The sequence below is a fragment of the Scyliorhinus canicula genome, chromosome 14 (assembly GCF_902713615.1).
Source record: "Scyliorhinus canicula chromosome 14, sScyCan1.1, whole genome shotgun sequence".
NCBI classification, from domain to species: domain Eukaryota; kingdom Metazoa; phylum Chordata; class Chondrichthyes; order Carcharhiniformes; family Scyliorhinidae; genus Scyliorhinus; species Scyliorhinus canicula.
Window position 1 is genome coordinate 96,283,190 of NC_052159.1, and position 25,527 is coordinate 96,308,716.

General features: G+C 46.4%; 1 protein-coding gene across 1 annotated transcript in view; it reads right to left on the reverse strand.

The window, feature by feature from the left end:
• Positions 1 to 25,527, reverse strand: part of ccdc82 (coiled-coil domain containing 82) — a 144,845-nt gene that overhangs the window by 46,200 nt on the left and 73,118 nt on the right. The window contains exon 7 of the mRNA XM_038818712.1: positions 7,366 to 7,551. Coding sequence (XP_038674640.1) covers positions 7,366 to 7,551 — 186 coding nt within the window. The remainder of the gene's footprint in view (positions 1 to 7,365; positions 7,552 to 25,527) is intronic.

A 25,527-nucleotide genomic window follows, 5' to 3' on the forward strand; every position in this document is an offset into this window, starting at 1 on the left:
CGATAAAACCCATGCTCAGCCCCAGATTCGCGCACTCCAGCGAGAATGGCCCTAGTCACATGACCTTCGGGAACTAGCCCCCTTAAAATGGCACTCAACCACAGTTTTGAAACGGGAACTCGGTTTCCCCCTGCACAGATGCTCCCAGACCTGCTCAGTTTATCTAGCAATTTCTGTTTTTAATCTCCATTTTTAATCTATGTTTCCATTATTGCCACAACATCATGTTCCCACAAGGATACTCACAAAATGTATTCACCACACTTCATGCGTTTACAATAAGTGGGCAGCAAGGTAGCTCAAGTGGATAGCACTGTGGCTTCACAGTGCCAGGGTCCCAGGTTCGATTCCCCGCTGGGTCACTGTGCGTATTCTGCACGTTCTCCGCGTGTCTGCGTGGGGTTTCCTCCGGGTGCTCCGGTTACCTCCCACAGTCCAAAGACGTGCAGGTTAGGTGGATTGGCCATGTTAAATTGCCCTTAGTGACCAAAAAGGTTAGGAGGGGTTACTGGGTTACGGGGATAGTGTGGAAATGAGGGCTTAAGTGGGTCGGTGCAGGCTTGATGGGCCGAATGGCCTCCTTCTGCACTGTATGTTCTATATTCTTTTTTTTAAATATAATTTTTATTGGAATTCTTTACAGAAAATATAAAACATAACGACAAACAATGAAATGCAACAAAATAACCCATAATAACCGTACCATCCCCAGACCGTATCGACGCATGTATCACATCCCCCCACCCCCCCAACCCCAATGAACAACAAAAGAACTTCAAGATAAATTTAAATTAACTAAACAAACATAGTCATCGTCCGCCGCCCCCCCCACCTTTTCCACCCCCCCCCCCCCAGGTTGCTGCTGCTACTGTCCCCGTACCCTATCGTTGAGCCAGAAAGTCGAGAAAAGGTTGCCACCGCCTAAAGAACCCTTGTACCGATCCTCTCAGGGCGAATTTGACCTTCTCTAGCTTAATGAAACCCGCCATGTCATTGATCCAGGTCTCCACGCTTGGGGGCCTCGCATCCTTCCATTGTAGCAAGATCCTTCGCCGGGCTAATAGGGACGCAAAGGCCAGCACACCGGCCTCTTTCGCCTCCTGCACTCCCGGCTCCATCCCAACCCCAAAAATCGCGAGTCCCCAGCCTGGCTTGACCCTGGATCCTACCACCCTCGACACTGTCCTCGCCACCCCCTTCCAGAACTCCTCCAGCGCCGGGCATGCCCAGAACATATGGGCATGGTTCGCTGGACTCCCCGAGCACCTGACACACCTGTCTTCACCCCCAAAGAACCTACTCATCCTTGTCCCAGTCACGTGGGCCCGGTGCAGCACCTTGAATTGGATGAGGCTAAGCCGCGCACACGAGGAGGAAGAATTAACCCTCTCCAGGGCATCAGCCCATGTCCCGTCTTCGATCTGTTCCCCCAGTTCCCCCTCCCACTTAGCTTTCAGCTCCTCTACTGACGCCTCCTCCGCCTCCTGCATAACCTTGTAGATATCAGATATCTTCCCCTCTCCGACCCAGACCCCCGAAAGCACCCTGTCGCTCACCCCCCTCGCAGGAAGCAAAGGGAATCCCTCCACCTGCCGCCTAGCAAATGCCTTTACCTGCAGATACCTGAACATGCTCCCCGGGGGGAGCCCAAATTTCTCCTCCAACTCCCCCAGGCTCGCAAACCTCCCATCAGTAAACAGGTCCCTCAGCTGTCTGATGCCCGCTCTGTACCAACCCTGAAATCCCCCATCAATGTTCCCCGGGACGAACCTATGGTTCCCCCTTAACGGAGCCTCCATCGAGCCCCCCACTTCTCCCCTATGTCGCCTCCACTGCCCCCAAATCTTGAGGGTAGCCGCCACCACCGGACTCGTGGTATACCTTGTAGGAGGGAGCGGCCACGGCGCCGTTACCAGGGCCCCCAGGCTTGTATCTCCACAGGACGCCCCCCTCTCCATCCGTTTCCATGCTGCCCCCTCCCCCTCCATAACCCACTTACGCACCATCGACACATTGGCCGCCCAATAATACCCCGAGAGATTGGGTAACGCCAGCCCCCCCCCCCCCCCCATCTCTACCCCGCTCCAAGAAGACCCTCTTCACCCTCGGGGTCCCATGCGCCCAAACAAAGCTCATGATGCTGCTAGTAACCCTTCTAAAAAAGGCCCTAGGGATGAAGATGGGCAAACACTGAAAAAGGAACAAGAACCTCGGGAGAACCGTCATTTTGACGGACTGCACTCTACCCGCCAACGATAGCGGCACCATGTCCCACCTTTTAAATTCCTCTTCCATCTGCTCCACCAGCCTGGTAAAATTAAGCTTATGGACAGTCCCCCAACTCCTGGCCACCTGCACCCCCAGGTATCTGAAACTCTTCACTGCCCTCTTAAATGGGAGTCTCCCTCCTCCTGATCACCCGGGTGTACTACAAATTCCTCACTCTTGCCTAAATTTAACTTATAGCCCGAGAAGCCCCCAAATTCCGCTAACAGCTCCATCACCCCCGGCATTCCCCCTTCTGGATCCGCCACATACAGCAGCAGGTCGTCCGCATACAGCGATACACGATGTTCCTCCCCACCCCGCACCAGACCCCTCCATCTCCCTAACTCCCTCAACGCCATAGCCAAAGGTTCAATCGCCAGTGCAAAGAGCAAGGGGGACAGGGGGCACCCCTGCCTGGTCCCACGGTAGAGCCTAAAGTACTCCGATCTCCTTCCATTTGTAACTACACTCGCCATCGGAGCCGCGTAGAGCAGCCTCACCCATTTGATGAATCCCTCCCCGAATCCGAACCGCTCCAGCACCTCCCACAGGTACCCCCACTCAACTCTATCAAACGCTTTCTCCGCATCCAGTGCCACCACTATCTCCGCCTCCCCCTCCACTGCCGGCATCATAATAACATTTAGCAGTCTCCGCACATTCGTGTTGAGCTGCCGTCCCTTGACAAATCCTGTCTGATCCTCATGTATCACCCCTGGCACACAGTCCTCTATCCTGGTGGCCAGGATCTTCGCCAGCAACTTAGCGTCAACATTGAGGAGCGAGATAGGCCTGTATGATCCACACTGCAAGGGGTCCTTATCCCGCTTTAGGATCAGAGAGATCAGTGCCCGCGACATCGTCGGGGGCAAAGCCCCCCCTCCCATGCCTCATTGAAAGCTCGCACCAACAGGGGGCCCACCAGATCCGCATACTTTTTATAAAATTCCACCGGGAACCCGTCCGGCCCCGGCGCCTTACCTGACTGCATTTGTCCAATCCCCCTGACTAGCTCCTCCAACTCTATCGGCACCCCCAGCCCCTCTACCAGCTCCTCTTGAACCCTTGGGAACCGTAGCCTGTTCATGAAGCTCTCCATCCCCCCTCTCCCCATCGGAGGTTCTGACCGGTACAGTTCCTCGTAGAAGTCCCTAAAGACCCCATTTACTTCTGTCCCCTTCTGCACTACATTCCCACCCCTATCCGTCACTCCACCAATTTCCCTAGCCGCATCTCGCCTGCGGAGCTGATGCGCCAACATCCTGCTCGCCTTCTCCCCATACTCATATACCGTGCCCTGCGATCTCCTCCACTGTGTCTCCGCCTTTCTGGTGGTCAACAAGTCAAATTTGGCTTGCAAACTGCGCCGTTCCCCCAGCAACCCCTCCTCTGGTGCCTCCGCGTATCTCCTGTCCACATCTAGGAGCTCTCCCACCAGTCTCTCCCTCTCCTTCCTCTCCCTCCTTTCCCTATGGGCCCGGATGGAGATCAGCTCTCCCCGGATCACTGCTTTCAGAGCCTCCCAGACCATCCCCACCCGGACCTCCCCCGTATCATTGGTATCAAGATACCCCTCAATACTTCCCCGGACCCTCCTACACACCTCCTCATCAGCCAGCAGCCCCACATCCAGGCGCCAGAGCGGGCGCTGGTCCCGCGCCTCCCCCATCTCCAGATCAACCCAGTGCGGAGCATGGTCTGAAATCGCTATGGCCGAGTACTCGGCATCCTGCACCTTCAGGATCAATCCCCTGCTCAGGATGAAAAAATCTATTCGGGAATAGACCCTATGGACATGGGAGAAAAAGGAATACTCCCGCGCTCTCGGCCTCCCAAACCTCCAGGGATCCACCCCTCCCATCTGGTCCATAAACCCCCTCAGCACTCTGGCCGCCGCCGGTCTCCTACCCGTCCTTGAACTGGACCGGTCCAGTGGGGGATCCAGCACTGTGTTAAAGTCTCCCCCCATGATCAGGCCCCCTGCCTCCAGGTCCGGAATGCGGCCCAACAAGCGCCTCATGAAGCCGGCATCATCCCAATTCGGGGCATTTACATTAACCAGCACCACCTTCTCTCCCTGCAGCCTACCCTTCACCATAATATATCTTATGTTCTATATTCTAAGTGCATTCAAAACCTGTCTTTGTATTCCACATAGTCCTTCTTAGTCTGCTCCTGTTTGATAAAATACTATTTCTTTCTCTAAAAATATCCAACACTCATTTTCCGCAAATTATTCCTATTTTCTACTTACATATGCTTGTCCCCAATTTACCTGCCAATTTAGCATAAATGCTCCCAACCATACCAGTGGATTTCGCCATGGGAACATATATCCAAATACTGTTCCTTTTTGAATTAGCACTTCCTGTCCCAGATCTGGTCCCAAAGGCTCAGGAACATGAAGTCCTCCCTCCTGCACCATGCTCTGTCATGCATTGCTCCTTCCTATCTTCCTACTTTAACTCTTGCCAATGAGTGACGCTGGGACTAATCCAGTGATTACTGTAATCGAGTCCTACTTTATAACTTCCTGCCCTAGCTCCTGAAACCTATTCCAAAGGACTACAGAAATTGCTATGTAGTTGGTATCGATGTGTACCACAACTTCTGGCTCACTCCCTTTCCCTTGCAGCATATTCAGCATCCTCTCTGTGATCTCCTTTAACCTCATACCAGAGAAGCAACATAGCACAATGTCGCTTGAATGGTTACAGAAATGGCTGTCTGACCCCAACAATAGAATCTCCTGTAACAATTGTATTTCTACGCGTTGCTGCTCCTCCCTCCCCAGTCCCCTGCCCATTGGTGTCTATGGTCTGACTGCACTCTTTCAAGGTGAAAAATCTCTCTACACATGTGGCTCCTCGAAGACAAACAATGAGTCCTGAAGTTCCAACATGCTGTAGGAATTGCAAGCCACAGTTCTCAGCTGCACATCCATGATCTAAAGCTGCTTTGTACAAAGGAGGACATAAGTAGCAGGAATATGCATTTTGACCACTCGAGCCTGCTTCACTGTTCAATATCATCATACAACCATAAGAGGATAAGAATTAGGAGCAGAAGTCGACCATTTAGCCCCTCATGCCTTGTCCACCATTCAATAAGATCATGGCCAAACTGAATGTGGCCTTAACTCCATTTTCTAGCCAGTGCCCATAATCCAGGACTCCTTCGTCAATCAATATCTCTAATTCAGCCGCAAGTATATCAGTGTCCTCCCAGCCCTGGGTCTGTGTGGAGTTTGCACATTCTCTGCGTGTCTGTGTGGGTTTCATCCCCATAACCCAAAGATGTGCAAGGTAGGTGGATTGGACATGCTAAACTGTCCCTTAATGGGAAATATAATAATTGGGTATTCTAAATTTATAACAATAAAGTATATCAGTGTCCACCCTCCACTGTATCCTGGGGTACTCATTGCAGAATCCCCAGTACTGGTGTCAGTCAGTTCCCCATGAAATGCAATCCATTACTCCAATACCAATCTTTGAGCAACGTTCCTAACTCTCTAATGCTATTCACAGTATGCCAATTTGCTTGCGTGTCAGTTAGTAAACCACAGGTTACATATTACTTTTATGGTTCTGGTTTTTTATTTAGACCCTGGCTGCTCATACCTTCTCAGCAGTACTCTTACTTAGTCCTACCTATGTTGTTGATACCTATGTGGACCATGGCAACTGTCCCCAACAACAAATGCATTCCTTTTTACTTCCACCACCTGAATTCCGACACCCAGCCCTCCCCCTCCCCTGGTGCTGTGGTCAGTTTGCTCATCCTCCCTGCAGTCCCTGCTCTCATCCACACAGACTGCAGAACCTCAAACCTATTGAACAAGTGAATGGGCTGAGGCTCCTCCAGTGCTACCTTCCGGATCCCCATAACTGCCTCATTTGCAGTCACATCCTCCTGTCCTGACTATGGACTAAATCTAATGTGCCTAACCTAAAGGGTGTGACAACCTCCTGGAAAACAGGGTGTGATTCACCAATCCCGCGGCAGAGTGTCCACGCTGCCGTAAACACCAAACGCTCCCACGTTTAATTCTGGCCCTTACAGGGGGCAGCACGGCGCTGGAGCGGTTGGCGCGGCTCCAGCTGCCGATCCCGGCGCGAACAGTGTGCGTTGGTACTGGCGCCAACAAGGACATGTGCAGTGGCGCCGGTGCCAACGCACGCATGCGCAGTGGCCTCCTTCAGCGCGCCGGCCCCGACGCAACATGGCGCAGGACTACAGGGCCGGCGCGTAGGAAAGGAGGCCCCCAGGCACAGTGGCCAGCCCGCCGATCGGTGGGCCCCGATCGCGGGCCAGGCCACACCGGAGGCCCCCCGGCGTCGGATCTCCCCCCCCCCCCCCAACCCTTCCACGCCGAGGTCCCACCGGCCCAGAGCAGGTTAGAATGGCGCCGGCAGGACTCGCCTCTTTCCTTATGGCCAATTAGCCCAACCGGGCCGGATAATCGGCGGGCCGGCCACGTAGAGAGGCGCCGTGCCAACCACGCCGGCGCCAATTTCCGCTCTGCGAAGAATCTTGGGGCGGCGTGGTCCGTTCGTGGGGATTCTCCGGCCCGGCCCAGGGCTGGGAGAATCCCAGCCACAGTGTTCCGGCAACTTCCTCTCTCCCTGATGCATCGCAGTGTCTTAAGCTCAGATGCCAGATAATCCACTCTCAGCCAAAGTTCATCATGCTGCATTGCTTGGTGCAGATGTGGTCGCTGTTAATCATGTCCACCAGCATCCACATACCACAGCTGCAATATGTCACTGGCCCTGTCACCGTTAGACAATTTCATTTAACTAATTAGGGCATCAGGTTTACAAACACCTTTCAAGAAATATTTGTCGTTGCAGTAAGTGGTTTTGCTAGTTAAACTATAAATTTACTTCAGCCTGCTACTAATTTAAACCACTGCCCCAGTTTAAACAAAAGAAACCTTGAAATTCACCAACTAATCATCTACTTGCCTACCTAATTATTGCCTCTGGACTTACTATCTTATTAATTCACTCACTGCTTTACTTACTCAGATTATATTTTTAATTTCCCAGTAGAATAAATGAACAACATGCCACATTTCAAGGAAAGGCTTACCTCTTCAATCCAGGCTTGTTCTTCCAGGTGTTCATAGACCCTACTGACAGAATCTTTCACATTTTCGTCCTGGTTATCATCATTCTGAGCAATAGAACGGCAGTGCTGATACAGGTTGTATTTAAAATGTTTTAGACGGTGGTACACTTCTGTCCTCTCTGCACACACTCTGCCAACTACCATCACCTAGAACATTTTGAACAAAATAGAAAATTGATGGATTGAGCACACATCCAGAGCATAGCATTTGAATATGAATTCATTTCATTATGAAGCAAAGAGGGAGTTTCATCATCAGCAACCCTTTCAAGATCAAATATATAGCAGGGAACTATTTGAATAAATGTGACTTTTTTTCAAATACCATTGTTTCTTAAATGATATTGTTTAAACAGTAGATATTATATCTCCCAAAGACTACTTTGGTAAAGTGAGTATGTAACTGATCCATACAGACAGGTTTTTGAATCAATATTTGATTTGCCAGAAATTAAATATCCTTAGCAAACCTAAGCAAGATGAGAAAAACATCAGCCAGCTCCTTGTTACTCAAGTGACCCCTACTGGTCATTATTTCCAAGAGCATGTTGGTTGGAGTCCCCCCTCCCCCTCCTCCCTGCAGCTAAATAGCTTGATGACACTCACTATCCAGGTTCATACAATAAGGACACCTTTTATTGAGGTAAATAGAAATGCTTAGAAGCTAAATCAGCATCTTTGAGGATGAGAGAAAAGTGATCAGGCAAGCAGACATCAGTTTGGTACGAACCTGAAGGATTTACCAGTTCCCACAGGGAGCTGAATTAATAGCAGCTGACAGCACCCAAGCACAGAAGTGATTTAAGTTCAGCTGAATCCTCACATCACTGGGTAGGGTATATACCTGTTCAGATTCAATCTCGACAACACAGTTTCAGGGTTTATGGACACGGCACAGAATAAAAAGTTGTATTTTCAATGCTGGACATTAAAAACAGTATCTGTGCATTCACAACATGATCCAGTCAAGTATGCTTGAAATGAAGATGCAGCTCCCATATACCAAACAGCTCCCATTAGGCACAAGCATAAACTACCTGTCTCAATATTTTCACATCATATTTCCAACATCCACATTGGTTTTAAAAATTCACAAAGTGGTCATTATGCGCAGTGGAATCTGTTAATTCCTCCAAGGCAGAGCTCAATCATTCATTTAAAAAGGAAACGGGATGGGAAAATGGTGGGCAATTTGATGCTAATTAATTTTAATAAGTTTGATTTTAAAGAAATTCTGGTGGTGAAAGGGCAATTTGTGCAAACTGTTATTATGCCAAGATTCTGACTCGTATTTAAAGAAATAATACCTGGTTTACAACAAATATATATTTTTAAGACATAATAAACCAACACGAAAAGTTAATCAACTGTGGTTAATGAAGTTAAAGATTGTATTAGATCAAAGGTTTATACAGTTGTCAAAAGAAAGTAGGAATCCTGAGGTGTGGCAGCATTTAAGAATTCAGTGAATGCAGACTAAGAAACTAATAATGATAGGGAGAACAGAATATGAAGTCAAACTTGCACGAAACATAAAAATGGACGATGCACACTCCCATAGGTATGTAAAAAGGAAAAGCGTAGGACAGTCATTTTCAAACCCAGGGTCGCGACCCGAGGGCGGGTAGCGGGCGGGTGTCAGAGGGTTGCGGGGCCACGTGTCAACTCGTTCCCGATCGCGGGGCCAGGAAGAAGTGCCCAATGGCGCAACCGTTTTTTAAAAATGGCAGGCTGCAGCTGACTTTCTAAATGCCGGCCGTTCTGCCCCCTCAGAGTGCGCAGGCCTGGAGCACAGCGGGGCCTGACGTTTTTTAAAATTGCTGGACTCTTCCTGCCTGGAGCGGTGGCAGAGAGAAAGTCACACGCCCCGTACACTGACGTTACATGTTCTGGGCAAGAGAGATTCCTCCATTTTGTAGCTGTCAGCGGTGGTGGTGTGAACTCCAGGGCCTCTTGGGAGTAACACACGAAGAAGAAGCTGAAAACAGGAACAAACAGCATAAAGATGATAACTTGAGGTATAGGTTTGTTAAGTGTGCCACTGCAAATCAGGATACAAAGTTCATGTGTGTTATATGCAGGGAAGTACTGGCAAATTAAAATTTAAAACCCTCAAAACTTCAACGGCATTTGAAGACTAAGCATAGCGAGTTCAAGGACAAATCTCTTGATTTAATTTCAACAGATGCAGTGAGACCTTAAATCATTAGCTGAAGTCATTATCAGAAATGTAATATTGAATAACAAAGCAAGTGAGATTGTGAGGGCCAAGCAAGCTCGCTTGTCAGATTAAAGGTAAGTGAAAATGGTGGGTCGCAAAGTTTGGGCGGCGTGGGCCCTGAATGATGGCCAGTTGGTAAAAATAGATCCCAGGCAAAAAATACTGGTGTAGGATACTGGCCCAGACCCCAAGGCTTGTTAGGATACCAAACGAAAGTGGTGAAGTGGTTAGCACTGCTGCCTCACGGCGCCGAGGTCCCAAGTTCGATCCCAGTCCTGGGTCACTGCCCGTGTGGAGTTTGCACATTCCCTCTGTGACTGCGTGGGTTTCGCCCCCACAACCCAAAGATGTGCAGGGAAGGTGGATTGGTCACATTAAATTGCCCCTTAATTGGAAGAAAAAATAATTGGATACTCTAAATTTAAAAAAAGAAAAGAAAAAAAAGGATATCGGACTAGCACACCAAACAATTTTTCTATTTGTAAAACTGTGACGAAAGAATACTTCACCCCAGGAATGATGACTCTGACCAATAGGTATCGTTTATGCTGAAACAAACTTTAATTTAAACACAGAATTAACCACATTATCAAAGAAATAGCTATACAATTATCAGTCAAACAGTTCTTATTGTAAGGCCCTCCCTGTTGATTCCCTTTTTTCCCCTTTCTTTATTTTTGCTGTTACATTTTTGATCCATGTATGCTTAATGGACATTTATATAAATATATATATATTAAATTGCACAGGGGAGAGGAATTTGAAAGTTTCAAAAGAGAACATTGTGCTAGCTTTGAACAGCAGAATTCAGACAACACCCGAAATATCAGTGGGACTCAGTTCGATTGGTTGGCTGGTGGCCAATGAATTGGTCAAAGGACAGTATTCTGCCCAGTAACAGTCGGTGATTGGATGCTGCCTGAGTGGGATGATTTTCAGAGAGCTAGGGGAAGAACTAGTTGGAGTCCTAGATGCTCAAAGGATAGAAGCTACTCTCTCTCCCTTGTGTTTTCTCCGGGAAAGCTGCATGGGTGTGCACAGAATCTGCATGAATCTACAGTGAAAACCTCGAACTAAAAGCCTAGATTGAAGAGAAGGAAGATGTGCTGTAAGATAACCATCTAAAACAAATACTTTTATCCCTTTTACTTATTATTTTATCCCCCTCTTCTCCCCTTTGTATTTGTCTGTCTTGTGTGTATTTAGAGGGTGGGATGAGTTTAAGTAGGGGGGGGGGGGGGGAGGTTAGAAATTGGATAATAATTAACTGATTGTATTTGTTGCATATTTAATTATAGTTATTGTTATTAATACGTTTAATTGTATTTAGGTGACTGCAATTATTGGGAAACTAAGGGCCAAAGACTTTGGGAGTTTTTAAAATAAAAATCATTTATTAATTTCAAGTGTGTTGTGATTCTGGATCAAGTGGGGCTCAAATTGACCGTGCACTAGCACAAGGGGTCTTAACATTATCATGGGATGTAGATTAATTTGTTCTTAATCAAGGACAAAAGTTCGGCACAACATCGTGGGCCGAAGGGCCTATTCTGCGCTGTATTTTCTATGTTTTAAATCATAAGTGAGGTGAATTATTTGATAAGAATGCCAAATAGAAGGTAAACTTACAAAGTGTGTCACGTTAATATGCTTAAAAGGTATTTTAATAGAGAAGAGAAGAAGGAGAAGGCATTAACCATTACAACTCAGGGAGAAGAAATAAATCTAAATTATTCTGAATTTGACATTCCTCAAATTAGATTGGACAATGAGTTAGTGATAATAAATTGTGATAAGTTACTGAGTTACCTTCCTGAAGAAAAGGAAGCGGACCTGATTATTGTTACACAGACAAAATTAGGAAGTACAAAAGTAATTATACATGATGTAGATGTAGGAACTGCTAATCCAATTAGGGAACAGCCATATAGGCTTGATCTACTAAAGTTGGCACAGGTAAGAAGATTGAAAGTATGCATAGGAATTGCATCATCGAAGTGATTTGCAGCAATTGGAGCTCGCCTATTGTGATGGTCCCAAAACCAGGTGGAATGCAACGATTGTGTATGGGCTATCGAAAAGCCAATGTAGTTATGAAGTCAGATTCTTATCCTAGAACATTTGAAAGACTGTGTTGAAAAGGTGGGACAAGTGAATTTTATTACCAAACTTGACTTACTTAAAGGATACCTTGATTTACTTAAAGATTAACCAACAAGGTAATTATCGACTAAACGATTGTGCACTATATATTGATGATTTGGCGGTTTTTACTCAAACTTGGAAAGGGCATCTGGAGCTCTTAAAGGAGGCTGGAATATTGGTAACTTGGCTAAAAGTGAATTTGCAAAAGCTCAAGTCACATTCGTATGCCATACAATTGGGCATGGTCAGGTGGCGCCACGGAATAGGAAAGTGAAAGCTGTTAGGGAGTTTGCAATATCATCAACGAGAAAAGAAGTTCAGAGAATTCTGGGCATGAGTGGTTTCTAACAGAAATTCGTGCCAAGTTTTAGCAGTGTGGTTGCTCCACTGCTTGAACCTCTGAAAGAACACAGGAAATTTCAGTCTACTTCAGAATGTCAGGAGGAAGGGTGGCACGGTGGCGCAGTGGTTAGCACTGCTGCCTCATGTTACAGAGGACCTGGGTTCGATCCTGGCCCTGGATCACTTGCTGTGTGGAGTTTGCACATTCTTCCCGTGTCTGCATGGGTCTCACCACCCTCCCCCCACCCCACAACCCAATGATGTGCAGGGTAGGTAGATTGGCCACGCTAAATTACCCCTTAATTGGAAAAACTAAAAAGAAATGTTTTAAAAAGGTCAGATCAGAATGTCAGGAGGTGTTTGACAATCTGAAAACTGTGTTAACCACCACACCAGTGTTGGTGACATCTAATTATGCAAAGGAATTGAAGGTGCCAATTGATGCGAGTGATGTGGGTGTTGGTTTTGTACTTGGGGGTTGGTTTAGCTCAGTTGGCTGGACAGCTGGTTTGTGATGCACAGCGAGTCTAACTGCGTGGGTTCAATTCCCACACTGAATGAAGTGATTCATCAAGGCCCTGCCTTCTCAACCTTGTTCCTCGCTTGAGGTGTGGTTATACTCAGGTTAAATCACCACCAGTCAGCTCTCCCCCTCATAGGGGAAAGCAGCCTATGTTTATTTGTACTGTTACAGGAAGATGAAGAAAGAACAGAAAGGTCTGATTGTTACTTTTCTCAGAAACTAAATATTCATCAAAAGAAATATGTCAAGAAGGAGACATTGAATTTGGTATTGGCGTTACAACATTTTGACATTTATGTTGCTAATTATTCATCAATTGTACATACAGACCATAACCCATTAAAGTTATCAGAAGTTTAAAAATTGAAATACAAGACTGTTTAGATGGAGTTTATTGCTACAACCATTTAACATAAAAATTATACATTTGCAGGAAGGGAAAATGTGATTGAAGATGCTTTATCACGACTTTGAGATGTGAGAAGAATGGAACGTTTGAGGTTGTAAAAGAAAGAATGAAATGGAATATACTAATGTTTAAATTTGCATGATAAAATGTAATATGATAAGTGGTGTTTAGGAATGACTAATGTTTGAAGTTGAAAGGCTTGTGTAAATGAAACCATCTTTTTATATTGCTGGTTCATTATTTTTAAGGGGGAAGTGTGATGAATGTAGGAATTTCAGATCTATTATATGTATTTGGTGCAGTAAGGGTTAAAAGTCTGGGTCAGTGTGGGTATATGACAGCAACAGTAATGTTTTTAAATATCCGGTTTTAAAGATAGACGTAGTGACAAAAGAGATAATTAAAGTATTGTAAAAGTAGTAAAGGCTAATGGAAGTTTGTTTATATAAAGAAGGTTCCTTGGGGAGTAGATAATTAGAGACATTGGCTGGGATTCACCGATATCGCGGCCAAGTGTTGACGCCCGCATCAAAACCGGCGCGAGTGACGCCGGTGTCAATGGGCCCCCAGCAATTCTCCTCATCTTTGGGGGCTAGAATGGCGCCGGAGTGCTGTGCGCTGCTCGGGGGCTGAATCCGGCCCTACACGGCTGGTGCGGGTCTGCCGTTTCCGCGCCGGCGCATGCGTGTGATATCCGTCTCCGCGCTGGTGCGGAGTAAGATGTCGGCAACCAAACAGTGGGCCCGCGTGTCAGGAGGTAGGCTCCCTCCAGGTCGTGGCCGCCCGTCATTCGAAAGCCCCGGATCGCATGCCTGGACCCCGTGGAGGCCCCCCCCCCTCGGAATCAGATCCCCCCCCCCCTCCCTCACCAGGACGTCCCATCGGCCGCGGGTCCGGGCTCCTGCCGGGTGGTCTGAACCACGCCGGCGGAACTCAGCGGGTGTTCGGCCTGTTGCGCGCGGAGAATCGCCGCGGGGGCCTATTTCAGTGGCGGTGGCGACCGTGTGGGCACAATCGGAGAATCGGCGGCCCGACGTCGGAGGGCGTGGTGGGATTCTTGCGATTCTCCGACCCGGCATGGGCTAGGAGAATCCCGGCCATTGTAATAATAATCGCTTATTGTCACAAGTAGGCTTCAATGAAGTTACTGTGAAAAGCCCCTGGTTGCCACAATCCGGTGCCTGTTCGGGGAGGCCGGTACGGGAATTGAACCCGCTGCTGGCACTGATCTGCATTACAAGCCAGCCATTTAGCCCACTGTGCTAAACCAGCCTCTGTGTTGATAGGAGGAGCCAGGGATGAAGAAGCTCATGTGTTGAGTTCAGTAATAGATTGGGATGTGAACAGACCAGCAGCTTCTCTCAAAATAATGAGTTAAAGATTCATCAAATGCTGGCAAGTTAAACAGTAGTCTGAGACAGACAAGAATCTGCAGGCTGTTTCCTGGCTGGAATCCTCTATCACTGCCAATATGCTACCTCAAACACCAGGGGCTCTTATTTTATGACTTAACCTTTTGTGAATTACCTTGCCGAATGCCTTCTAGAAGTCCAAATAAAATACATATACTGGTTCCCCTCTATCCACTCTGATTGAAACTTCCTCGAGAAACTCTAATGAATTAGTCAGGCACAATTTTCCTGTCAAGAAGCCATGCTTGATTAGATTATGATCATCCAAATGTGCTGCTATTACTTCCTTAATAATTGATTCCAACATTTTCCCAACAATAGATATTGGGCTATTCAGCCTATATCTATCCTCCTTTGCCTCTCTCCCTTTCTGAGTCGGGGTGTCACAGTTTTTTAATCATCCGGTACTCCTCCAGAATCCAAGGATTTGTGGAAAATTACAACCAATGCATCCACTATCTCTGTAGCTACATCTTTTACAATCCTACGATGCAAGCCACCAGGGCCAGCGGCCTTTAGCCCCATTGGTTTGTCTAATACTACTTCTCCAGTGATGTTGATGGTATTTAATTCCTCCACCATATTCTTTAGTACTAATAATAAAACTGATGCAAAATATCTGTTTAACTCCTCTGCCATTTCCTTGTTCCCCATAACTATCTTCCCAGATTAATTATCTCAGATGCCTATATTCACTTTGTCTTCTCTCTTCCTTTTTATATATTTAAAGAAGCTCTTATTGTCGGTTTTCATATTCCTCACTAGTTTGCCCTCGTAGTTTATTTTCTCTCTCTTTATTATCTTTTTAATCCTCCTTTGCTGGATTCTGAATTTATCCCAGTCTTCGGGGCTATCACTGACTTTTGCCTCCTCATATGCTTTATCTTTCAATTTAATTTTCTCCCGAACTTCCTTGGTTAGCCATGGTTAATTTACCCCTCTCTTAGAATCTTTCCTCCTTACCGGTATATATTTTTGCTGACAGTCATGAATGACCTCCTTAAGTTTCTGCCACTGCTTGTTTACTGTCTTTTCTGCTAATCTATCTGCCCAGTCCACTTTAGCTAACTCTATTCTCATTTCATTGTAATTCCCTTTATTTCAGTTAAACACAATTGTTTCCGACCCATGTTTGTCACTCTCAAACTGAATATTAAATTCAACAAGTTATGATCACTACTTCCTAGGGGATCTTTTACTCTGCGGTAATTTTATAGATCTGCCTCATTACCCATTGCCAGATCCAAGTTCGCCTGTTTCTTGGTTGGCTCCATGAAATGCTGCTCTCGGAAACTATCCCTAATGCAGATTATGAATTCATTGTCGTAGCTAACCCAATCAACATGAAGATTAAAGTCACCCATAATTTTCATCTATTCTTTTTATATGCTGCAATTATTTGTTAATTTATACTCTTTCCTACAATGTGGCTACTGTTTGGGTGTCTATACATCACTCCCACCAATGCCTTCTTTCCCTTGCTATTTTTTACCTCAATGCAGATGGATTCTTCATCATCAGAATATAGATCGTTTCTTACAACTGTCCTTATTTCATCTCTTATTAACACTGCCAGCCCACCACCTTTTCCTTCCCTTCTTTCTTTCTGAAAGTATCCCTGAATATTAAGTTCCCAGTTTTGATCTTGTAGCGGCCATGAGATCATACCCATTTACCTCGATTTACACAGTCAGTTTGTCTACCTTATTCAGAATGCTTCATGCATTATGACACAAAACCTTGGGCTTGCCTTTTAGTCATTTGTAATCACCCTTAGTTTTCTTTGTAATGTGATCCTATTTGTCTCTCACCCTTGATTACCCTATTTACCAAATTTGCATTTTACTGTTCTTTCTTTTATTACTGTCCTTGTTTCTCTTTCCCTTGTCACTCTGCTTAGGTTCCCATCCCACTGCCGTTCTATTTTAATACTCCCCAACCACACTAGTAAATATTCACCCTGGAACATCAGTTCCAGTCCTGCCCACGCGTAACTCTGTCTAATTTGAAGTGGTCTCACCTCCCCTAGTACCAGTTCCAATATCGCAGGAATCTGAAACCCCCTCCCTTGCACCTTCTTTCCAGCCACATATTCACCTGATATATCCTGCTATCTCCACTCTGACTAGAAAGTGGCACCAGTAGTAATCCTGTGATCACCTTTGAGGTCCTTCTTTTCAACTCCCTTTATTCGGCTTTTAGGACCTCATCTTTTTTTTTTTTACCTATGTCATTGTTACTGATGTGTACCACAACCACTGGTTGGTCACCCTCCCCTCTCCAGAATGTCCTGTAGCTGCTCTAAGACATCCTTGACCTTAGCACCACGGAGGCAACATACCAATCTGGAGTATCATTTGCAGCCACAGAAACGCCTATCTATTTCCCTTACAATTGAAACCACTATAACTACTGCATTTCCACATTTGCTTCTCCTCTCCCGTGTAGCAGAGCCATCTGTAGTGCATCGAATTTGGCTGTTACTGCTTTCCCTTAAGGCCATTCCCCCAACAGAATCCAAAGCAGTATGTCGGTTTTGCAGGAGAATGGCCACAGGGGGTTCCTACACTGCTTGCCTAGTCCTCTTACTCACCCATTCCCTTCTTGCCTGTGGAGTCTTAGCCTGTGGGGTGACCACCTCTCCATACATGCTGTCCACGATACTCTCTGCCTCGCACTGCTCCACAGTGTCCCTAACCACCTCTCCATCTCTGAAACTTAGTCTTCCAGGAGCTGAAGCTAGAGACACTTCCTGCACACATGCTGGCCCCAGGCATTTGAAATGTGTCTGGCGTCCCACATAGAAATAGAAAAGGAGGAGCAAACTACAGCTTTGTGCCCTCCTGTCGTGATTTACCCCTTTGGATTAAACCTTTAAAGGACTCTTAAAGTCAAACAATATCAATTATTTTAGGGCGCGTCTTCCTTTGACCTCGTTAATACAGAAGATAGCCCTGACAAACTATAAACCATAAAATAAAGAAATTACAAACTACAGGTGATAATAGTAGTATGAATGCTCACCGTCTGTACTCACCCACTTGCACATCACATTTGAATCCTGCCGTGACCTCAGGAACTCTGCCTCTAGTTTGAGTTGAGGAACACTAGTCTGCTTCTTTTAAAGATTTCCCGCTACTCTGCTCAGCTGCTCCTCATCAGATTCACTCTCTCTGTGACCTCGGGTGCTGTGCACTTTAGGGGCTACTTTAAGTTCCTCTTTCCCCTTATGCTCCAAATTCCCTGAGACCTTACTTTCATTTTTCATTTTAAAGAGCAGAAGGACTCACCAATCAGAGAAAAGGAGGGACTAATCACCTCCTCCCTCACTCCCTGTTTCACCAAACTCCAGCTGCACTCTAATGCAACAAGGGAGCACTACAGTGTGAACGTGGAACATAGGAAAATGGCAGAGAAGCTAAACAGAGGACAGGATTAAATGGATCATTCTCAGGTTGGCAGGCTGTGGCTAATGGGGTACCGTAAGTATCTGAACATGGGCCCCAGCTGTTCACAATCTATACAAATATAATATTTCAAAGTTTGCTGAAGACACACAACTAGGTGGGAATGTGAGTTGTGAGGAGGATGCAAAGAGGCTTCCAGGAGATTTGAACAGGCTTAGTGAGTGGGTAAGAATATGAATATAATGTGGATAAGTCTGAGGTTACCCACTTTGGGAGGAAGAATGGAAGTTGGGAAGTGTTGATGTCCAAAGGGACCTGGATGACTTTGTTCATTAGTCACTGAGGGCGAACATGCAAGCGCAGGAAGCAATTAGGAAAGCAAATAGTATGTTAGGGTTATTGCAAGAGGATTTGAGTACACAAGTAAAGATGTCTCACTTCAATGGTGTAGAATATTGGTTAATCTGCACCTGGAGTATTGTGTACAATGTTGGTTTCCTTCCCTAAGGAAGGATATACTTACCACAGGGAGAGTGCAGCCAAGATTCATCAAACTGATTTCTGGGATGGTGGGAGTTTTCCTCTCAAGGGAAATTCAGCAGACTGGACCTATATTCTCTAGAGTTTAGAAAAATCAGAGGTGATCACATTGAAACATGCAATGTTCTGTAAGAGCTAGACAGGGTGGATGTGGAAGATATTTCCCCTAGGTGGGGGATCCAGAACCTACCAACAGTCTCAGAATAAGAGCCTCGTTCAGATGGTGGTGAATCTTTGGTATTCTTCATCCCAAAGTGCTGCGGAAGCTCAGTCATTTATTATGTTCAAGACAGTGATCAATAGATTTCTAGTTACGGATGACATCAAGGGTTGTGGAGATAGCGCAGGAAAGTGGCATTGAGGTAGATGATCAAGCACAATCTTGTTAAATGGTGAAGCAGGCTTGAGGGGCTGAATGGCCTACTCCTGCTCCAAGGTTCCTATGTTCTTATGTACTACAGTGCCATCTAATGGAGCCGTGTGGATATAACTACTTGGAGCTTTCACTCCATTGTTGTTTTCACAGGACAGTATTTTTACGTTTTTAATGGAACCGTGAGGGTAACAATTCTCCCAGTAGAAAACAAGCATGTTTACATTATCACATCACATGTGGTAACCACGATGCGGTTGACTCTTAACTGTCCCCCTCTGAAATGGCCCAGCAAACCACCCAGTTCAAGGGCAATACGGGATGGGCAACAAATGCTGGCCAAGGCAACGACACCCACATCCCAAGAACGAATAAAAAAAAGGATTCAAACAACTTTTAGCATCCACAAAATATTTTTGGATCGGATCACCCATGTTAAGGACTGACCTCAGCCTCATGATTAAAACATATTCTTGAGTGGGCTCCACATAATAACTTGAATGCTCCTACCTAATTATTTTCAGATTTGCATGCAATGTTTAATGGGTCACCCTCACAATAGTCATGCTGTCCTCAGCCTTAACTGTACTTTTAGGACAAAAGAAATCAAAAGATGCAACAGAAACATTTAACTTTCAAGATTTGTGAACAGTTAATTATATAAGTCCTATTGTGCTAATTTGCTCTGAAGCATAAATCTGGAAGGTTCTATAAGGTCATTTCTAACGCTGTCTGTCCATGATAACATGGTAGGTAGTTCAAGTTGCTGTACATTACCTCCTGCTCTATTCTGGATACATTCTCACCTTCCACCATTTCAGCCAGAATTTTCTGAATCGGCTGAGATGCCCAACAGAAACACACGAGACCTTGTGAATACATGAAAATTGGTCTGCCAGGATATTATTGAGAGCTTGGTGCACCTATAACTTGAAAACGCAAAGGTACTCCCAATGTCTAATCCCACAGTAAAACCTCACGAGATTGGAAATCACAGAAGCCACACAGGTTTAAGCAGTTCCATGTTATTACCAGAATTATTATTGAGAAAAGGAAAGACTTGTGATTAAATCATGTTTTTGTTAATTATCTCAGTGTGTTCCAGAGCATTTTATAACCAATGAAGTAATTGCAAAGTGCATGAAACACAACAACCAATGAAACACAACAACCAATTTGCAGTCAAAAGGTAATCTGTTTTAGGTGCTGGTTGATGAATAAATGTTGACCAAGGCACTAGGGCAACACTCTTGCTCTTACTAAAACTCTTCTGAAAGATGCCACCTCTAACAGTGACACAGTTCTTCAGTGTTGCAAAGAAGCGTCAGCCTAGAATACGAGTCTCTGGGATAGGACATGATATAGAGATAAGGATGGCATGGTGGCATAGTGGTTAGCACTGCTGCCTCACAGTGCCTGGGACCTGGATTAGATTCTGAACTCAGGCGACTGTCTGTGTGGAGTTTGCACGTTCTCCCCATGTCTGCGAGGGTTTCCTCCGGGTGCTCTGGTTTCCTCCTACAGTCCAAATGATGTGCAGGTTAGGTGAATTTGCTCATCTAAATTGCCCTAAGTGTCCAAAGGTTTGGTGGTGTCACAGGGATAGGGCAGGAGATTGGGCCCAGGTAGTGTGATCTTTCAAAGGGTGGGTGCAGACTCGATGGGCCGAACGGTTTCCTGCACTGTCGGGATTCTATGGTCAAAGAATTACTGCTGATACCTGATGTGGCTCATCATAGGGCTACTGAAGCAGATATTCAGATGACTGAATGGAAGATCCCTTGCCATTCAGAGAAGCCTGTATTTGGAGTAATCAGAGCATCAATAGCAGTGTGCATGGATGAGGACGACCAGAGTAAATGCAAGGAAGCAACAGAAGGAACAGCCCTTCATTGTCTTGCAGCAAGAGATGTCGTGATGAGTTCATTGTTTGGCAATTCCAGTGAGTTAATATCCAGTAAAGTTATACAAAGTCTGTCTGCATTTTCATTTTCATTTCATTTCATTAACAGTCCTTGATATTTCCACTATCACTCCCTTAAGCCTGCATTAAAGATCAATTAAACCATTAAGCCAAAATTTACATTAATGACATACTGACTGTACAGAACCAGAAGTTGCTGCCAAAACACCCAGCAGAGTAAATTACTGAATGTGATAAAGATGATGAATTGAATTCCCAACACAATCATGCATCTCATTTATTTCTCATCTAAGTGTCAACCATATGTCTTTCTGATATGAAGGTTTCCTATCTCCAGTTTCTGTACTCTACGAATTGCTTCACTCGTAGCCCATGCAGAGAAGGTGGAAGGTAGCTTTTGCTCATGTCCGCACTCTTGAAATGCTCGTGGCTGATGACTTCTCGGTGCTTAAGCCTGGCTGAAAATGACTTTGCCTTAGCTGCTCTTCGGGAAGTCTGGTCCAGGTGGCTTACTGGAGACAATACATCTGTTGGTTATGTTGTGTTAATCACCCTGGGGTAACACGGACTGAAACTGGATGCAGTTGGACTTGAAGGTAGACTCCAAACTTTGATGTTAGTTCAATACGCTTTATTGAACTTGTTAAGCAGTGCACACAGTTCGTTGTGGGTTTGACACTCTACTAATCTAAGCGTGCTTACTATAACTAACTAGACCAGACTATCTTTGAACCACGTGTCGAAGGTGCCAACTCATATATACACCCTGACTGTCACTACAGTTGTCACCAGTGGAAAGAGGCAGAGCATTGATGCCTCGTGTGTTTTATAGTGCTAGACCACCTTCTAGTGTTCTGCCTGGTGATTGATTGTGTTCTGTCCTGTGTGTTGATTGGCTGTACTGGGTGTCTGTCACTGCCTGTCTGTATCTCATTATGTGCATGAGTGCATATCTTGACATCTCCCCTTTTTAAAAAAAAATATGTTGGTTGCTTGAAGCATATGCAACTGTATTTACATGTAGAACTATTTACATTAAGTGGATGAAAGCAAGTGGATTATTATATACATAAGAGGTGTCTAGCATGCAGATACAGAACAAAATTTACAAGAGAAATGTCTATAAGTCCAATCTTTGGGGCTTGCATCTGATCCTTGTCGACCGCCTGAGAGGTGGAGGTGGGGACGACAGTGCCTTGACAGGATGGATTACTGCCAGATTGGTGGCCTCGTGGTGCGAGGTGTCCGGAGGAGGAATAACAACATATGGAAAGGTAGGATCTGCTGGTGGGCAGGCAACTTTGCGCAGTGCCTTTCTGTTGCGCCTGACAAGGGAGCCATCATCCATACGAGCTACAAACAATCTGGGAGCAGCCTGTCGAACAACAGCTGGAGCTGACCAGCCTCCATCAAGTAGCTTGATCCGAACAGCATCCTCCGGAGATAGCACAGACAAATCGGTAGCATGAGCATCATACATCAGCTTTTGCCGGTTCCCGAGTTGCTGCACCTTTTGCAGCACTGGGAGGTGATCCAGGTCTGGTAAGTGTATGGCCGGAATAGTCGTTCGCAGGTCTCTCTATTCATGAGGAGTTGAGCCAGAGACATACCGGTGGACACAGGGGTTGCGCTGTACGCCAACAGTGCAAGGTTGATGTCAGAAGCAGTCCGCAGCCTTGCAGAGCAGTTGCTTCACTATATGGACTCCTTTCCCGTTGGGTAGTGTGGGCTTCAGGTAATGTGGTTGAATTGGTACGCCTTGGCGAAAATGGATCACTCTTGGCTGTAGAAGCAGGGACCATTGTCACTCATGACAGTGAGTGGCATACCATGCCTGGCAAATGTCTCCTTGCAGGCCTTGATGACTGTCCTTGATGTGAGGCCTGACAGCTTCACAACTTCTGGGTAATTTGGGAAGTAATCTATGATGAGCATATAGTCACGCCCATTGGCGTGAAAAAGGTCGATTCCCACCTTGGACCACGGAGAGGTCACGATCTCGTGTTGCTGGAGTGTTTCTTTTGTTTGAGAAGGCTGGAAACGCTGGCAGGTCGGATAATTGAGGACCATGTTGGCTATGTCTTGGCTGATTCCAGGCCAATAGACAGCCTGCCCGTCCCTGCGCATACACTTTTCGACAGCTCGGTGTCCCTTGTGGATTTGTTTGAGCACTAAGCTCTGCAGACTGAGGAATATTGTTTGAGCACTAAGCTCTGCAGACTGAGGAATATTGTTTGAGCACTAAGCTCTGCAGACTGAGGAATAACGATACGATCAAGCTTGAGGAGGATCCCCTCAAATACTGTCAGATCATCCTTCACATTGAAGAACTGAGGGCATTGCCCTTTTTGCCAGCCATTTGCAAGGTGGTGCATTACATGCTGCAGAAGAGGGACTTTGGCAGTCTCTTCACGAATGCTGATCACTTTCATCTGAGGCCGGGAGGTTGCTGGCACACAGCTGCACCTGTGCCTCAATCTGGCAGATGAAGTCAACCTGTTCACAGGGCGAGGTGATGGAGCGGGACAGGGCATCCGCAATTATCAGCTCCTTGCCTCGTATGTATTCTAACTCAAAATCGTACCTTCAGAGCTGAAGGAGAATGCGCTGAAGCCTGGGCGGCATGTCATTCAAGTCCTTATGAATGATATAGACCAAGGGTCTGTGGTCAGTCTCCACTGTGAATGTTGGTAGACCATAGACGTAGTCATGGAACTTTACAATGCCGGTTAGGAGGCCCAGGCCAACACGAACGGGCATACCTCTGTTCAGTAGGAGTCATGGCCCTTGACGCGAAAGCAACTGGAGCCCAGGATGGGGAGTCATCCCTCTGGAGGAGCACCGCACCAATGCCGTCCTGGCTTGCGTCCGTGGAGATTTTTGTTTCCCTGTCCGGGTCAAAAAACGCAAATACGGGCAGTGGTGACTTATGCTTTGAGCTTGAGCCACTCTGCTTGATGTGTGGGTCACCACTGGAATGTGGTGGACTTCTTCATCAGATGCCTGAGAGCCGTGGTGTATGAGACCATGTTGGGAATGAATTTTCCCAAGAAGTTCATCATTCCGATGAAGCATAGTACCGTTCTTGTCTTCCAGGGTCTTCATAGCATTAATGGCCTTGACCTTGTCCGAATCTGGTTGCACACCCTGCTGGGATATCAGGTTGCCCAAGAACCTGATGGTTGACATGCCAAAGGAGCCAAGGAGTCAAGACTTGTTCAGCTTGAGGCCATTTGCAAGGACACATCAAAAGACTTGTTTGAGATTAGATGTGTTCCTTGGGGGTCGTGCACCATATGATTACATCATCTACGTAGACACGCACACCCTCAATGCCCTCCATCATCTGCTCCATGATCCTGTGGAAGATTTCAGAGGCTGAGACAATGCCGAACGACATACGGTTATAGCAGTACCTGCCAAATGGTGTGTTGAACATGCAGAGCTTCCTGCTGGACTCATCCAGTTGTATCTGTCAGAAACCATGCAATGCATCTAGCTTTGTGAAGACTTTGGCGTGTGCCATCTCACTGGTCAGTTCCTCCCGCTTCGGGATCAGGTAGTGTTCCCGCATTATGTTCTGGTTAAGATCTTTGGGATCTATGCATATCCTCAACTCTCCTGAGGGCTTCTTCACACAGACCATCGAGCTGACCCAGTCAGTCTGTTCCATCATTTTGGAGATGATGCCCTGGTCTTGGAGCTCCTGTAGCTGTGACTTTAAACATTCCTTCAGAGGAGCCGGCACCCGGAGTGGTGCATGGATTACAGGCGTGGCATCAGATCTGAGTAGGATCTTGTAGCAGTATGGCAGAGTGCCCATTCCATCAAACACATCCGGATATTGAGCAAGGATGGCATCAATGCCAGCCTGAAGATCCACATTGGAAGAAGACATGGCATGGACTCGCTGTACGAGGTTGAGTAGCTTGCATGCATGGGCACCGAGCAGGGATGCCTTATCTGGCTTGACGATTTCGAATCGCAGTGTGACATTGATGGTCTTGTTGGAGACGAATAGATGACAAGATCCTAGTGCAGTTATGGCATTGCCATTATAATGGAGGAGCTGGCAGGCTGGCGGAAGAATTTTGGGTTGCTTTTTAATGCGGTCAAAATCAGCTTGAGAGATGAGATTGGCAGAAGCACCAGTGTCCAGCTTGAACTGGATGCTGCATTGATTTACTTGTATGACAGCACACCATCCTGAATCCACATTGAGGATAAATAGGCATCTTGCTGAATTTGAGGAGGCATACTCACATGTAGTGATGATGCCCAGACGATAGGGGGACTCCAGGCAGTAGTCCTCTGGATACGTAATGTTACCAGGATCAGAATCCAGTAAACCTTGCTGTACACATCGAACACGCTTGCTTTGGAATTGGGACCGCTGGCCCTTGACCGGTGGTGCAGACCTGCACAAGGCTGCATAATGTCCAGTCTTCCCGCAATTTAAACATAATCTGCCTTTTGCAGGGCATTGCCGCTTTACGTGGGCGGTGCCGCAGCTCGGGCACGTCATGATGTTGACGTTGTTACGCTCCGTGCGTCGTCGCACATGCGCAGTGCGGTCAGCCGACGTTCTCCTGCGCAGTTTGGTTTTCGGCTGCTTCATTCTCCCATTCATGTTGCACATGCGTGGGGCCCTGGGAAAAGCGCGCGAAATGGCCGCTTTCATCGATACTGAGGCGCTGCATCCAGGCGATGGTCTGTACACTCTCTGCCTCGTGGGAGGCAAGTGTTTCGTATTCTGCCGATTTGAAACGGGAGTACCGATTTCTCGCATGCTCATGCACTATACACGTCTCGATTGCGACTGGCAGG